A 17,645-nucleotide genomic window follows, 5' to 3' on the forward strand; every position below is an offset into this window, starting at 1 on the left:
ATTGTGAGTACAACATCAAAGTACTCATAATGCATTGCCTGTATGCAAAAACAAAAAAAAAAAAAAAAAATGCAGAGTAGCAAAAAACTGCAGTTTCTCTGATGGCCACTTGAGGCTGGCTCCAGAAATGAGACAGTTCAGTCCCCTTTAACTTCCATGTATAAACACGTGAATTTCTTTTGCCATATTAAATTCTACATAAGAAACAAGAAATGGGCATTTCTGTGTGAAGCCTGCTTGTTTAGTTTTTTTCTAGGTACTCTGACTTCCACCCACAGTCCAAAACATGCACCTTAAGTTAAATGATGCATCTAAATTGAGCATAGATGGGAGGTAGAGAACTTATGCAGAAAAAAAGCACTGAATGTATGATTAAATGAGCTTTGTAGTCTAGAGAGCTACATAGATGTCCATTTTCCATCTCTATGGTCCACCCCCTCATCTGCAACAGCTGTATGCAAAATGATCTGTTTTATAACTCAGCTGTTTTCATTTGGTTAAGGCTTAATGTTAGGACAAGTGCTAATTACTGTCATTTTTGGTTCTAAAAAACCAACACGGTGGCGAGAATGCTCATGTTTAGGATTCAACATGCGAGGCCCAGAAACCAATGAATGCAGATTATCCCTGCGGGACATGTGCCCCACTATACTTCAAACGTTTCAGGCCTCCAAACTCCTCAGATGCCAGTCCAAATGAACATCTGCGAGATTCCCCATACTAAGTCCAATCCACTGAGGCCCTCACCCCACAAAACCCAAAATACTCATTACCAACATATCTATGCCCTAATGGGTCAGAGCTGTTTTAATTTATTTTTGTTTTAATGTTGTGATTCATCAATGTAAAGCCTTCCCCCCCTAATCCTGATGAAAAGTGAAATATTGTTAGTGAAGAAACACAAATATCAAACCTCTCAGGGCGAATTTTAGCCCCTTCAGTTCATTCTGATAAACAGCTTTAGCCAGACCTTGCCCCTGGCAGTGGCAGAGCACTGAAACAAATGAAATGTGGAGGGAAAAGTCGACGTGGATGATTATTAAGTGAACGATGTGCTATAGGTGGACTCTCTGAGGAGTAAATAGCTGAAGGACAACTTATTGGTCTCAGGCATCTGTGGTTTGTGTTTGGTTATAGCTTATAAATTGCAGAAACTCCTCTGGGTCCAGAAGCTTTTCCATCTTGGCTATAAGGTGGTTTTAATTTCATGGCAGTGCATATACTTTGAGTGGCAGCTTTTGTTTTCTAAATTTATATACCCTCTACCAAATCTCTACAAATGTAGTTTTTCATGTTTAGATTTCCCCTTAGAAACCATTCGTCCACTTATTGATGTATCCTTAATTCTGTAAGATGTCAGGGTATGGCTTTTATAAGTGTATTCTTCATCATTAGAATTTTTATTGCACAGAATAAATTAAATACATAAAATTCCTCTTTCTTCTCCATCCTAAAGAAGAAATCTGCTAATGTTCATACTAATACACAGCTAGGCACCAGCTTTGCCTTCTGTATGACATTACTGTGTGTGTGTGTGTGTGTGTGTGTGTGTGTGTGTGTGTGTGTGTGTGTGTGTGTGTGTGTGTGTGTGTGTGTGTGTGTTTCTTTTTTCCAGCTGCACTGACCCCCACAAGGAACATTAAAGTTTTATTTCATCTCGTTTCTCTTTCTTTCAGGGAGCACACTAGTCTTCATTCTATCGACTCCTGAGCCTGCCTCTGTCAATGCAGTCTTACGTTTAATCCACCGGTAATGTTCAAATTTAAGTAACTGAGATTTACTTCATTCTCAAATTATCTTTATAACATGACACAAAAGACAAAAAGTGACCCTTTTACTGTAAAAATTGAGTAACTGAATAAATTGTTCGGTGGTTACTTACTGCATTAAACTCAAAGGCACAGATCTTCACTCTCTGCACTCTGCAAAGTATTTTAAGATCCTTCAACTCCTGTTTTTAATGTTACGCCCCACATCTTCACAAATAGTGGCACAGAATTGTTTACAATAACCAAGCTGTGGAAAGCCCAAGTCAAACAGGCCTAGAGAGTGGTTTGTGACCTTCTGACCATCACCAATCATGAGGGAAAAAATGTGTATTCTTCCACTGAGTGCAGGCAACTATTGGTAGTTGCAGTAGCTGAAGAATTACTGGTAAGTTATCCCTATTTTGTCAAATTAAGGTGATTACTGGTAGACAGTAGCTTGAAACTGGTTGCAATGATGTATCCAGCTTGTCTGCAAAATGTTGCAAGCAGTAGTGAGATTGACAACAATATCCAGAAATGGTGAAAGCTCACCTTCAAAGCAAACGTGGCACCTTTTAATTGATTGCAGGGGTATGTTAGAGCTTTTACTTTGGGTGCAAACCTTCACCATTTTGGTTTGAATTGCACTTTTTTACAACTGCTTTGGAAGTAAATAGCATTGCAGACAAGTCTGTGTCTCCCATCCAAACTGCAGGTGCAATCACAAGGAGGTTTTAATTGCTGTACTGCCCTCCTTGCAGCCAACTTCATCTATCAACAAGCAAGCAGTGTTTTTCTCTAGTGACAGGAGGTTGCCAGTAGGTCAGCAGCCTTGGCCTAACTCAAGTACTGTATCCACTACCTACCAGAGCCAAAATAAAAACAAGATAGGGAATATGGTGGACCAAAATCAACTGTTTCAAGTTATTCTGTATTTTGGGTGCACGTATGGATTGGCAAACAGATATGTTCACAATGTGAAGTTTATTACTTGATTTCATCCTGCTGACTCAACCCAAGGGGTCAGGAAGACACTTTTTTAAATAACTACAATTACTTAAAGCATTGGACATGCACATACAAATGATTGCTTGTTTCTGAATTCCATGTTTGCAGCACCTCCTTATAAATTAGAAATGGTAAATGGCCTGTATTTATATAGCGCTTTACTAGTCCCTAAGGACCCCAAAGCGCTTTACATATTCAGTCATCCACCCATTCACACACTGGTGATGGCAAGCTACACTGGGCCACCCTGGGGCGCACTGACAGAGGTGAGGCTGCTGGACACTGGCGCCACCGGGCCCTCTGACCACCACCAGTAGGCAACGGGTGAAGTGTCTTGCCCAAGGACACAACGACCGAGACTGTCCAAGCCGACAACCTTCCGATTACAAGGCGAACTCCCAACTCTTGAGCCATGATCGCCCGTAAATGGCACGATACCACTTTTTAATGTCCGATACAGATTCCAATATTATAAATTTGGATATCTGCCAATATGAATCCGATATAGCGTATTTTGTAATCAATAAAACTGTTTTTTATAAATATCATGCCGCATTTTGTATAAGTTCATACTTAAGTTTTAAAAAACAAGAGACTGAAGCTATTCTGTTATACCTGCATGCAAAAAATACACTCCACCCAAAACATTTTCTAGTTCAGCAACACTGATCAATCTAATAAATTTAAACCTACACCATCCTCCCTATTCTGGTATTTTAAAGAGTACTTACCTGCCTAACTAATAGGGTTGCCAACTCCCAGCAAAAATATTAGGGAACCACCCTCCGCCCTTAATCTATGTAATCAACTTTAATTTAATGCAAGTGTAAAACAAATGCACAGAAATCAATTATTTTTCTACAATAATTAAATAGATTCAACATCTTGCTTCAACAGAATTGCAGACTGCACAGATGGTGCCTTCCCAAAGGAAAATGTACTATAGCTTACTAGGTATATTACTATATACAATAATGGATTTCTATACATTTAATCAAATGACCACTTTTGTTGTGAGATTCAGATAATTATTTATTCAAAGTTTTTAAATGACATAACAAAGAAAAGTATTTCTTTGTGCCCCCCTTTCCCTGTTAATGCCCTACCTGGCCCCCGACAAAACTTTGCTAGATCCGCCCCTGCACAGTTACCAGCCGTCAGCTACGTAGAAAAGGATCCTGGTGTTATTTGTCTCTCAGAAACAGTTCATAACTTCCCTTCAACTCATTCATGTCACCTAAAAGGTAAACCTGTTTCTCCATCACCTGCTCAGCTCTGATGATTCAGTAAGGACATCTCCTGGTTTCATCTTCATGTTTCCCTCTCACCACATATCCAAACGGATATCATGACCAGCAGGTTTTACAGCCGAGGCTCCAGCAAACATCAGCTGATACTAGAAAGTAATATTTAATACATTCTAACAAAAGCTTATCACGCTTAAACGTGCTGCTGTTGTTTATCCGCTGGTCTCCTCTTTCTAGCGCAAAGTGGGCGATAAACAAATAAGAAAGACGGGACTTGCGGCAGAAAAGCCGATCAGCTGATCATTGATAAGTTTCATGTTTGAAGTAATAACAGGAGAGGGAGGGGGGAATGAGAGAAGTAGATGCAACTGCGCAACAAAGACAGAATAACTCCAGCTTTGTGTCTATTTTTTAATTCTAGCTGAAGTACGGGACAAATCGCTTCCTTTTCACCTCAATGTGGAACTCCGATGGCCCGTCCAGCTGTGGCTCAATATATCAGTTGTTAAGCTTAACCTGGAAATACTATGCAAACATTCAGGGATGAACTTACACACTTGGTTTACTTCTCTGGGATAGTTTTCACCTAGATGAAATGCCGTGGTTAGGAAGCATCCAAATGCTCCAACAGACCACCGACAGGTCTGGCAGACAACAGCCGCTCTATCACGTGACACATACTGCTCCGATGAGCTGGGTTACGCTAAGCAGCGCGTTTTGTGATGTGATTTTGTGATACTTCGGATTGGATCACATTTTTTATTTCTCTCCGATATCCAATCCAGTAATTTAGGTCAGTATCGGACCGATACGGATACGTAATATCGGATCGGTCCATGTCTATAATAAATACATGACAGTTAGTCATCTGCAGTGTACTGGCATCACTCCCTATTACAGCCACATGGCAATCTTCCTTTTTGGATCACATAAATGTTTAAACAAAAAACATATCTGCCATTTGGCCTGGTCTGCAACCTCAACCTAGTCTGATTTTCCAGGGTTGCTTTCCAGACCACCGTCAGCAATCATAGGTAAACCCCAGCTGCTACAGCTCAGCAGGTGAGCCAAGAGATAAACATTATGCTGCAGCCATAACAGTAAACAGTTTATGACATATGCGTGAAATGCTGAATTAATCAGTGTATGAATTATTCAGTTATGACAAAAAAAATTTGTGCCTTTTATTGAAAAATTGTAAACGTTTTTCGTTGAACCAAAATGATCACGTGTGCCAAACACAGACAACAGTTTATCCACTTCAATCTCGGCAGCTGTATAAGCTGTGCAACTGATTAAATGCAGTGCCACTATATAAGATGCTTCACAGTAAATGAGCAGTTCTTTAGTTTTAGCTGAAAGTTGTTTCCAGCGACTGCCGCCTGTTCCACTCTGTCTGTAAGGGGAGTGAGAGGCAACAGCAAGCCAAAAAATGTTTAACTTTTACAAAATGTCACTATTCTGTTGGTATAAAACTCAAAAACATAATACACACGTTTTTTTGTATTGTATTCTACACTACTTTTACTTATACAAGTATTCATTGCCACTAGTATGACTTCAGTCACCCACTCATCTTGTTTGGATGAGCAGTTCTTAAGAAAAGTGCAACGCACAATCTGTCCATTCTGCACAATCAAAAACAGAATGAGTCAATTTATCCTTATTGTTCTCTTCTGAAACAGTAACGTAATGATTCCTGCATGTGGCATGTTCAGGGGAAATCTGTAAATATTACGTCCGAAAAAATAACCTGGGTTACTCTCTCTCCAGACGCACTCCCGCAGTGTCGTGGTCGCAGGAAGAACGGACAATTCAAAAAACGAGATTCCTCCTCCACAGCTGTCTCCAATGCACAAGCATAAAAATTCATTACTGAGGAGGCGGGAGACCAATATTGCACCCAAAGTAGCCTCTTCAAAATCTTCTTTTCATAATTTGAACAGATGGAAAGCGTGTGCTAGAACACCCATACCTCTACGCTACAACTTTTCCTCCCCTGGAAGTTCATTACTTTACCACAAACGCTTCATCCACCTACACTTATATAGTACACCAGAGACAACAAGCTACTCAGAAGGATCTTAGGATTCAAATAAAGTGCATGATATTAGACTTCAGAGATTTACCCCTTGAACTTCACTGATAGTAGACTAGATATAGCAGCAAGAACTGGCTGAATTTCCGCAATAAGACTTGGTTGATGTCAGCGAGCTTCCACATAAATGAGGTACAAACCTCTAATGTGGATTTTTTCTTAATTGTTAAAGGAAAAGTAATAGCTGTCTTCATTCTATATAATGGAAATACACACACGCACATAAAACAATTAACCAATAAAACCCCTCAAAAATCAAAAAGCAAAGCTAATTAAATCCAGTAATTAAAACAGGAGTCTCAAAATTCAAAGTAGCACAGCGCTCATATTTAACAAAATAAATCAGAAGAAAACAGGTCATGATATAAAACTTTTAGAGGGCACAATTAGAGACACAGCAGTTTTGAAACAAACCTCTAATTACATTACTGTTATTCAACGCAGGGCTTCACTGTTCTGCAGTTTCTTGCTTTGCATCAATTCTACCCACTCAGTATAGCAATACAAAATCTTTGGCTCCTTCAATGCTCAGTGCAAACTGCTCCGCCGTCAGGTTTTGGACACGTTTGTGGTTTTAGCTGAAATTCTGTTCTCGCAAGGTGAATTTTTAAGAGATTCACATGAGTAAACTCACCGCTCTAGTAAATGTTTCTTTGCTGTCTTAAAGATTTTGCAGGTCAACCTTCATAATGCAGGTTGTTTCCCAGCAGGCAGCTAAAAGGTTTCACTATAAGCTCTGATGTTCAACATGCTTCACACTGATCCTGGTTAATATTGCTCTAAAATTCCATTTAAGCTTGACATCTTCTCTTAATAAAGATTAAAATATTAATTGATATTATATAATATATACATTATATGGTATTATATATATTAATAAAATAAACAGTTTCTTTAAAACTTACTGGAGCAATTAATAGCCCCCTATAATATTTAACCTTCAGTATAGAGAACGTTATTTTTATTGTCTTCCTCCCATCAGCCCTAACCAGACACAGCAGTTTGGTCCCCTCCCTGAGCCTGGCAATCGAGAGTTCTCCTTCCCACTGTCACCAAGTGCTTGCTCAGAGAGTCATTTAATTGTGGTTTTCTTTCTGCTATTGTACGATCTTTACCTTGCAATAAAATGTATTGATGTGACTATTTGGCTGTCCATCCATCTATTCTCTTCCACTTATCCTTATCTGGGTCACGGGGAGGTTGGGGTGGCTGGAAAGCAACCCTATAGAAATGTTTTTTTATATAACTTTTTATTTATTAATTTACAGTATGAGAATACAAAACTTTAGGTCAGCATGGAAGACATACTCATTACCAACATTAGTATCTACTTACATCATGGTAATATTCAATTGTTCAGTACAAAGGGAGTACACAATCCATTTTTCCCAGAGCTTCTTGAATTTCTCAAGCTCAAGTCTAAGGACAAGTCTTTCCATTCCAAAAATTCCAAAAATTTCTTCCACTATCCCATGCCACTGGGCCCGAGTTGGAGGGTCTGCCTTTAGCCATCTTCGGGTTATGGCCTTTCTGCTGCTAGTCAAAAGTATTTTCAATAAATAATTACCTTTATGTGGAAGCGCCTTAGGTAAATTGCCAAGATACAACGTATCAAATGAATAGTCTATTTTTATCCCGATTATTTTGTTTATCTCAATGGCCACCTCCCCCCAATATGGCTGGATCCTTGGGCAGGCCCAGAAGACATGAAAATGGTTTGCCATGGGGGTACCACAACCTCTCCAACATAGGCCCTGGCTCTGTGAGCCTGTTTGCCGAACTGTGAATTTAGGAGTGATAAAAAATCTCACGACATTTTTCCAACCAAACTCTCTTAAGGACCTTGAATTTGCAGTGGTAGCCTGAGACTCACAACCCTGTAGAAATTAATAAATAAAATGGAATTGAATTGAATTGAATCCATTTGCAAATTAACAAATGAATAGTCATCTACACATCACAATTTCTGTGCATGAAATAAAACTAGAAAGCATCTGCATCATAAATGAAATGTTATAATGTGTCAGTTTAATTATTAACTTTCTGCCACTTTACATATGTCCCCGTCTCAATCAGCAGTCTGTCAGAGTAGGATAGAACCATAGACAGTATAAAGTGTGGATGTAGTTACCATGACATCACTGTGTGGCTTCTGAAAGACTTGAGATGTGTTTTCATTGTTGTCATTCAGATAATCCTCCCTTCTGAAACTTAAAGTGACCAGAATTCACATAAATGGACTTAATCTTTTATTTTGTATGACCTAAGAAGACTGGCTGAACCTGAACACTCTTTAGAAAAGTGCTTACTGAAGTTAACTCCGTGGGCGGGTTTCCTATAGAAAATCACGGGCATTGTCCCCTGATGGCTATTAAAACGTCTGCAGGTTTACACTGGCTTCACTTTTCATGTCCAACTTTTGTACCGCCTATAGTTAGGACCTTCTTCCAGACAGTAGGAGGTGTATGAGAGTAACTTTCCACATTCTGCATGTATATCTCTGTGTTCAACAAAATGGAGCAAAAACATGTTTCAAACAGGAACAGTGGTGCACTGACAGCACATTGTTAACCCAACTCAAGCACCAATGGCAGCTGACAAATTCTACAGATTCTATGTTTCTAAATTCTAATTTTCAATTCCATTTGTACTCCTGCATTTAGAAAAAAGCAAACATCAAGATTTGCTAACAGTTTGTTTAAAACCTGCAGGGTTTTATTCTCATTACCTCATTCTGACACCTAAAACTGACCTGAGGCTCGAGGCTCCAGCCGATAAACAGTTACTCACTGTTTTTGGAGCTTAAAGGGGATATTTTAGTTTTTATTTTCGTCATATAGCAGCTGCTGAACATGCATTGACTCTCTTATGTTTTCATATTGGAAGGCGATTAAATGCACACTGGCTTTACGGCCCTGCGGGTAGCTGCGGGTAGCTGCTTCGCACACCGACTTCCCTGAATCTCATCAGCTCAACTCCAGTGGCAAAGCAGCTCGCTGCTTCGGCTAACAAGTCATCCGAGCGCCGTCGGTTGTTAAAATATGTATCTCTACTTTGTTGTCATTTAGTGCCACCTCCATAATGAACAGTGAACTGTCTCCGTGGAGAATTGAGATGTGAGGCTCAGGCTAAGAACTTGCAGCTGGGATCCCTCCATCTCTGCAGTCTTAACTTATTATGCTGCTGTGGTTTATGGTCCGTGCATGATGAGTGTGCTGCTGGGTCACGCTGAGCGAGATAATCACAGGCAGAGACAGATACAGAGAGAGAGAGAGAGAGAGCCTAGCCAAGGAAAAGAACCACAAAGCAAAAAATAAAGAAAGCTGAGAGAGATCGACAGAAACACTGACTGTAAGAGTCGCAGTTATTTTTTAAATATTCATGCAATACTGCCATGGCACGACTTCTTTGCATTTTCTAAGCTTTAAGTATGTGTTAGTAAACAGCCTTATCATTTAAAAGCTTCCATAAATCACTGATTTTTCCTGTCACTGAACATGTGAGACTCACTTTAAAAGCTAATTCAAGGCAAACGAACATATCCCGAGATGGAGATCCATAATGCAGTTAGCTAAGCAGCTGTTCTGGGGAGTAAATTTCACTCTTGGTCAAACATGAAGAGAAATGTTCAAACTACGGGTTTTGAACCTGTGGCTCTGAGCCTCACGCAGCTCTTTGTCAGTCTCCAGTGGTGATCACCACAGCTTTGACAAAAAATAAAAAGCTGCTGTTGGCTGCTCCCTTGTCACAGAGGGTAGCGCCGCATGTTTCATCTGGCAGATTTTTTACGCTGGGTGCTCTTCCTGACAGAGATGGATAATGTTTTTCTTTCACAGTTAATTATCATTGCTGCCAGTGATTCTTTACATTCTAATTGTAACATGTATGCAATATGCAGTGATAGCTCCTGCACGCTGTCATTTACAATGATGCTAATTTCTACTTTCCCAGCTTTTACTGTGGGTGCACCTCCACAAATGCGTACATGTGGAGCTGACAAGACGCAGCTGCATTGCTGTTTGTTCATTCTTTTGATGACAATATGTTACGTTATTTTAAGTGCAAAAGCTAAAAGCTTCTCAAAAAGTGTTAAAGCAACGAGGGCAGAGCTGAATAACATGTCGACACCTTCCACTGTTCATGCGTCACTTGTGCTTCTCGTACAAGTAAACTGCAAATGTGTGGTGGTCTCGTTCTGACTAGAAAATCAAGCTGCCATCACAAGTTTTGCCAGATTTGTTTGATAAAATAGTTCCTTATTGTTGTTTTGTTGTGAGAAAAGAAAAGCAACATTTGAAAGATTTGCTTTTTCAATCAGAGCTCCGTTATAAGGGGTGTTTTGCAGCCACATCACAAATTAAGCGTTTGAGTTGTTTCAACCAACAACAACTACAAATAGAGACATCTTATTCAAATGTGGGATTGTTTTGGGAGGCCGAGCGCTCTGTTGCTAATAAACCCTCAGATAAGCATTGCCAACAGCATTTGCAGATACGCAGCGCACCAAAACAGACTTTTTCACTTCTACTATCTTTGTCTCAGGATTACAATTGCACATATTACGTGTTAGACTGCAAATCTTCTGGATTTCCCTGTTAGCTTTGTTGCACGTGCAAAGGTGGCACAAATGGCTTGTCTGTTATTCCTGTGATACCGATGGCAGGCGACTCCACATACAGCTCCACACACCTTCAAGCTGAGCTGGAAAATGTGCAGAAACACATATATAAGGGAAGCAAGGTCTCTCAGGAAAAAAAAGATTTTGGGTCATAAAGTATTAATAAACTGTTTTCAGCTTCACGTGGAAGGACTCAGTGAGCAGGGAGGACACATGCAGAGCGAGAAAGATGAAGAAATGCGGAGGCATGAATTGGAAGAACAGTGATGGCGCAGTGAGACATCCTCTTTGATCCGGGTGTGGAGAAGAGATTTGGGTAGAGGAGGACAAAGAGAAAGACACTCGAAAGGAAAACAAATAGAGACGCATCTCTTCAGTAGGACAAAGGGAGTGGAGAGACACTGGCAGGAAACAAAAGGAAGGCTAAAAGAAAAACGCAACAGGCAGAGAGACAAGTCGGACGAGGAGGAACGGATGGAGAGTTCGCACCACATCTGAGTGAGAAGCAGCAGGAAAGCGAGGAGGAAACACAGCAGGTGGAAAAAGAGAGAGAGCCTGATATTTTGGTGAAGCTCTAGATGTTTTATTCAAGGAGGAAGGATGGAAACTACAAAGCCATCGACTCTAACTGCTTACACACGGCTTTGTCTACACTCGTTCCACAACACCATTTATCCATCATCTGTCTGCAGACGTAGCAATGTGTCTCTTTCCTTACCTCATTACTGTTAGACAACAAAATCACACACAAACTGAAAGAGACTTTTTATGCGCCTCGTTGCTCCTGGCAGTCTACAAAGGGTGAAACATTAGGATTCTCTCTTTGCTTTTATGTTTAATTTGGTATTTCCACTCAATGATGTTTCGAATTATATAGACAAATAAGTTTCACAGAACTGTTTCTACTACTGTGTCTCAGAAATCCTAAATCTACAAATATGCAAATATCCATTTCAGAAGATGAGATATTTCATTATTTCACTTTGCACTTGTCTAAGTGGCTCACTCATATATCCTATACTGAAGTCTCAGTGCAGCCCATCACAGTCCAGCCTCTCTCCTTCCCTTAAGCAAAGAAAATTCACCTAACAGGGAAGAAGATGAGGACTAGCTGCTCCTTGTAAACAGAAGGTTTGAGCAGGTGGCTGCGTGTATGAGACCATATATATGATATCGGCTCTCTAAAACAACATTGTAACAAATAGAAAAAGACTGAACCTGTGCTCTGACTTTATTATTTGAAACTCTATTAAAAAAATGAATATCCACCACTGTAACAGCAAAGTAATGACAGCAAAATATGAAAATCATAATAGGTTTCCATTTAAACTGAGATATAAGATGAGCTGAGAGAGCCCCCCCCCCTTCCCCCCTTCAGCGGATGAAAAGTGAATCCAGCCTTCTGGTGTCAAAGTGCCCATATATCATTCTGCACAGTGAAGCTCAAACATCCAAATGCATTAATAAGCACAACACTTCATGTATTTTCATGACTGCGCCCTTCTATCAAGTGGAAATATTCAGGATGTCTAGTGCATCGCTTTAACCCGGACATGCTCGCAACACTCAGCCTGACAAATGTGGTGTCTTTGGAAACTTTGAAGTCTCCACTTGAATTTCAAATAAAGCTCTGCGAGTGTGAGCAATGTTTGGCTGCACAGCAAGAGTTTCTAATGACTGTGGGATTCAGGGGGTCAGCGACTGTAAATATGGACGCGAGAGGAAAAGGGAACACGAAAAAGAAAAGTGGAGGACTTGCACTTTCTTCTATGGAGAAGAAAGTGAAGATAACAATATTTTACACAAATCACGTCTTTAAGAGTGTAAGGTAGCGAAGCTATGAAATAAGAAATGAAAAGAAATCACTGAGCTGCGAGAAAAGAGAACAAGACAGGAGGGCGGGAGAGTCATTTTGCCATCTGTTTCCAACATGTACAAGCGTATGGCATCTCCCTCTCTGCTCCTTTTGTCCATCTCTCTCCTCTTCGCCTCTTCTTTCGGGCAGAGGAAGAAAACAGCAACGCCCAGCTTCACATTCCCACAATGACACATAACTAGAGACCTGGAGGCTCACTAATGCTCAACTCAGACATGATTCAGTGATGAAAAGTGACATTTCATCACCTCAGACGCAACCCAGCATCCTCTCAGTCCCAAGCCCACATCTACTGTACAAGCTGCATTCAACCTCTATCTCTCTCTCTCTCTCTCTCTCTCACACACACACACACACACACACACACACACACGCACACGCACACACACACAGCTTCACCCACACTCTTGTACTCCGGGCAGGCTCAACATGCTTTGCCAAGCACAAAATTAACCAGAAAGCAAACACATAACCTTGCTGTATGGAGTGGATGAACTTGATTCAGCGGTTATCATAAAGGCTTCAGCCTACAGAGGTTTGAACACACAGCTGAGACCTTTTACTGACAAACACTGAGCTCTGTGAAACCTTCTGGGCTGCAGCATCCTAAATACAAAGGTTTTCAGGAGTCTGAGAATCAGGAATCTTTGGAAAGATGTGATACAAGAGGCTTAATCGCAAGGGGAATGTTTTCTAGAGAAGTTGACTTGAGCAGGAGAAGCGTTTGGCTTAAATGTTGCTCTAATAAAAAAGGCAAAAATATCTTTAAAACCAATCTACTTCTTTAATTTCCTCTGATTGGCAAAGAAGACGCGCTGAAAGCTGATGAAGAAGAAGAAAGCTCTTTATAAAGCTCGAATGTTAATTTAAAAAGTAACAAAAACATATCGGTCAACAGGGACCCCGTGTTTCTATCGCTCTAATCAGATAAATGATGTCGTGTTTTAAGCAGACTCCCCGCACTTGCTGCGCTACCTGCGGGAAAAGTAAAAAAAAACGCACAGCCGGCTCACCTTCTCCGGTCGTCCCGTATGCGCAGGAGAGAAGCAGGGCGACCTGAGCGATAATCCCAGCAACTCTTTCAGTTCCCAGATCCATGGTGAAGCGGTGAGAGGCTGCAGAGAAGCCCGGCGGCTGCTGGAGGAGAGAGACGAACGAACTCTCCTCTCCAGCTCCAAGAGAGATCTCCTCAAACCAGAACTGAAGGGGAGGAAGGGAGGCAGCGAGGGAGAGTGAGAAAGAGAGAGAGGGCGAGAGCGAGGGTCTTACTACGCGTTCCCAGCGGCAGCTTCCGTGCGCCTCCCTCTCCTCTGAAAGCTTTTCTTCAGTCCATCGATGTTTAATAAGCGCAGTTTCAAAAGCCCTGCGCCTTGCAAGATTGGGTCCTTCAGTTCCAATGGGGTAATAAATCCTGCCAGGCAGACTCGTTTCACGTGAAATGCACATCCACACACAAATCCACGCCTTACTCAACACTTCATTTTTATGGTGTGTGCATTTTAAATCTCACTAACTCGAATGCTTTTTATTTACAAAAAGTAAAGTAGTTGTGCAAGCGCCTAAATTTGTGTACATTTGGAGCGAGTTATATTAAAACGTGCGCACAGCTGAGGAACAAACATTGTGAGAAGAATTGATCCTTTAAATGTTGCTGAGTCCCATTAGTTTAAAAATAAATATAAACAAGCAATACAAAAAGTGCATAAGAATGAAGGCGATGTGTGATAGCTAATTTAAAAAAGGGGCTGTCATTACAACGTTCAGCTGTAAAATCTCATATAAAGCTGTATTTACATTTCCTGGGGAGAAATAAGGGGCAGCATACAACTCCAGGAAGTACTGCCAAGACCCAAGCTAACCTAATCAGCTAGTGACTGAGCTTTACATTTGCTACCACATCATCAATCTTCTCACCCAGCTCTGTAAGTAATCAAACAAGCATATTTTCCACTTGTTTTAAGTGGATTTTTTCAATTGTCATCAAGACATGACAAGTGTTTGCATTAGCATCCCATTACTGTCTTGAAAATGTATTCCACAAGTGCCCTGTACTTGGCTGGAACAATGGTGCTCATCTCTTTGAGATGCTGCAGATACATTAGAAGAACAGGTGGCACCCAGCGAAGGTGAGTCTGCAAAAGTAAAATTGTGGTATAAGCACACTTAATGTATTTGTGAGACAAGTTCACCAAACGAAAGCATGCTCTGCTTTGTTCTCCTTTTTAAGTCAGATGGAAACCATCATTTATAACATGATCCTCACGTTATTTTAAATAAGCTTTGTAACTTGTGACTGAGACCACTTCTGTGGCCATAGATCAGTGAGCAAAGGGTTGCTTTCCCATAGACCTCTATAAAATCTGACTTGTTTTTAAACCTAAAGACGTGCCCCCTTCTGGCAACTAGAAATAATGCAGGTTTTAGGCACATATGTGCTTCCCTTTTCAAATGCAGAAGCTACAGTGTCCATCTTTATTTTAAACTGAAGAAGAATATTAGCCTGTGTGTTTTTTTAAAAGATGACATTGTGCTACAGAGGGTACTCTGGATACATGGTCAGTGATTGTTGGGTTGTCAGTTGGGTTTGTGCTTTTCATCAAACCAGGCAACAATCGGGCACCATGTTGTGGAAACTCCTGTTCTGGAATAGCTAATATGGATATCTCCCAATTTGAATTTAAACAATAACAATGCACTCTTTGAGCAAAATGGCAGCTGTCAAGTATTTCCCCTCTATCCACGACAAAACAGACAACAAGAAACCTTGGCCTTTTTTTGACCCTGCGCCAAACCAGGAAAACTCTTTGCCCATCGATTCCAGAAACGACTGCTCTGCTAACAACTTGAGTGATGGTGCTGATCAGCAGCTCGAAGCTCCAGCAGCCTGGAAGGCATCAAACATTTTGCCGGTGCCTGATTACCAGCCTCTGGATGTTTTCAGTGCGGCAGAAGAAGATCCTACTGTAGCGTCATGGAGCGAGGCGGATGATATCTGTGAGCTCTGCATCAGACTCAAAGAAATTGAGCTATGCAACATGATAGGAGAGACGACAAGCAACCAGGAGAGTGAGTGTGATAGCAATTACCTGTGATGTTATTAGACAACTTAATAGCTCACTTTAGAGCCACGGGAGTTAACACAGTTGGTTATTGTGCAGTTTTGATGAGTATCATCATTAGTATAACTAAACTAAATTAGTATCATTTAGTCGTCTGAAAATGATAAAGGAAAACAGCAGAAGAGATATATGAAAAGAAGTGAAGCTGTGAAAAGAAATTGTAATATATTGTGCACAAAACATTCTGTTAGTGCTAAAAAGTTTTCAGATCCTACATGATACGACTGTCAAAGTACTACACATCCCATGTGAAAGTCCTGCACTGAAACTGCAGCCTAAGTTAATGTTTTTAAATATGATAATAAATGGTTTAAAGTAGTAAAAATGAAAAATGCTCAATTTAAACAATATTTTTAAATGTGAAGTTCACCTGTATTTTTCATAGATGAGACCTAGATTAAATCAGTTCAATTTAAAGTCTGTCAAATGGCTTATAAATTAATTGACTTGTCACTTTAGTTTTACATGTATTTATTTTCAAGTGGTTTTAAATAATAACAGAAATATTTAAGGTCTGTTAAATGTAAGGGGTTTAAAATGCATTTATTTCACAGTGAAATGTAGAAGCTTGGATTACGTGAAAATACGTAATATAATGTAATATAATGTAATATAATATAATATAATATAATATAATATAAAATAAAGAATTTTATCCCCTCTAATGCTTATTTAAGTGAAATTCTTGCAGTGTGTGATGCATTACGGTCTCTCTCTCTCTTTCAGAAAAGTTTCTGAGGAACATTGGGTATTACTGGATCAAGCAGAAGAGGAGAAAAAGGAAATAAAAATCTCAGAAAGACAAAAACATTAAAATGAACTGCAATGACAAGCAATTACACTTTTGAGCTGAAATGTTTTTCTGTTTGTGTGGGTTCTCAGTTTATCCACTTGACTGTTTTTCCTATTATGTGATCCCAGAGGTGCATCTTTGTCCATCAGTTTTTAATCATTAAAACACTGTGTAAACACTGGGAACCTGCAAAACCACAAACATTGTAGTATCACAAAAACCTAGCTCGTTGTACTAAACTGAACACTTTCAGACAGCGAGTAGTGAGTTGTTTTTAAAATAAATTTCTGACTGGCTGCCATGGCTCACTGCAACCATGCCAACCCACAGAAACCACAGCAAGAGAAACATTACAGGAGATCATTTACAGCCCAAAAATTTTAAGCTACTACCAGGGGTTTGAATGATTAAGGGTTAAAAACAACTCTTACTTGTCTGTTAAGGGTAAAGTAGAATTTGGCAGATGGGGGAACTTTAAGGCAACGCTGATAAATGACTGACCTTAAAAAATAATTCATCTTGAGAACTCCGGTGGACTTGCTCTGATTGAGAAAGGCGATCAGCTCATTTACTGCTTATGGCTCTGATGTTTCCAAGTCTTTGTGGATTTAGGCAACTGTATTATACGGAATACATTTAAAGTTGGGAAGGGGGTGTTTTTTGTTGTTTTTTCATTTCTAGTCCATTTTATTTCCTGGCTATAATACCAAGACTGCAGCAGGACTGGCTGAATGAAGTAAGCAGTCACTGAGGGAAAGAGGAACGATATCTGCATTGAACAACTGCTGGTCATCACCCAGTAATGACTTAGCTTCCGAGGGCAGAAATGTGATTTCCTAAACTGGAAGTCTTGAAATATTGGACCCCAGGAGCTAAATTACAATTAAATCAGGATGGCTGATGGATTTCCGTACCCATCAGCTAGTCTGATGGGTTTTATCAAGACCTGTGAATGTGATATCAGAAGCAAGTTTTGCAACTTGGCAATGATCTTGAAACTTCCTATCTAGCAGAATGGGGAGACAGCTTTTATTTCAGTGGTCACTGCCGCGTGAAATATAAAGTGTGCTGCTTTAAAACTTTGCGTATTTTGGCCACCAAAAGTCTTTTCCCTCCACCAGTTATATTCCTACTGCAC

General features: G+C 40.1%; 1 protein-coding gene and 1 long non-coding RNA gene across 2 annotated transcripts in view; one reads left to right on the plus strand and one right to left on the minus strand.

Annotated features, from left to right (window-relative positions):
• The window catches only part of LOC102798502 (contactin-associated protein-like 4), a 155,729-nt gene extending 141,842 nt beyond the window's left edge, over nt 1–13,887 (minus strand). The window contains exon 1 of the mRNA XM_087831495.1: nt 13,609–13,887. Within this exon, the coding sequence (XP_087687621.1) occupies nt 13,609–13,693 (85 nt within the window). The 5' untranslated portion in view covers nt 13,694–13,887. The remainder of the gene's footprint in view (nt 1–13,608) is intronic.
• A 1,396-nt stretch (nt 13,888–15,283) lies between these two features.
• On the plus strand, nt 15,284–16,555 carry LOC148097675 (uncharacterized). The gene is made up of 2 exons (XR_015716836.1): nt 15,284–15,661; nt 16,441–16,555. It is a non-coding gene; the product is annotated as an uncharacterized LOC148097675 (long non-coding RNA).
• The last annotated feature ends 1,090 nt before the right edge of the window (nt 16,556–17,645 follow it).

This window comes from Neolamprologus brichardi, chromosome 18 (genome assembly GCF_056152115.1).
Source record: "Neolamprologus brichardi isolate AB-2024 chromosome 18, ASM5615211v1, whole genome shotgun sequence".
Classification (NCBI taxonomy): Eukaryota; Metazoa; Chordata; class Actinopteri; order Cichliformes; family Cichlidae; genus Neolamprologus; species Neolamprologus brichardi.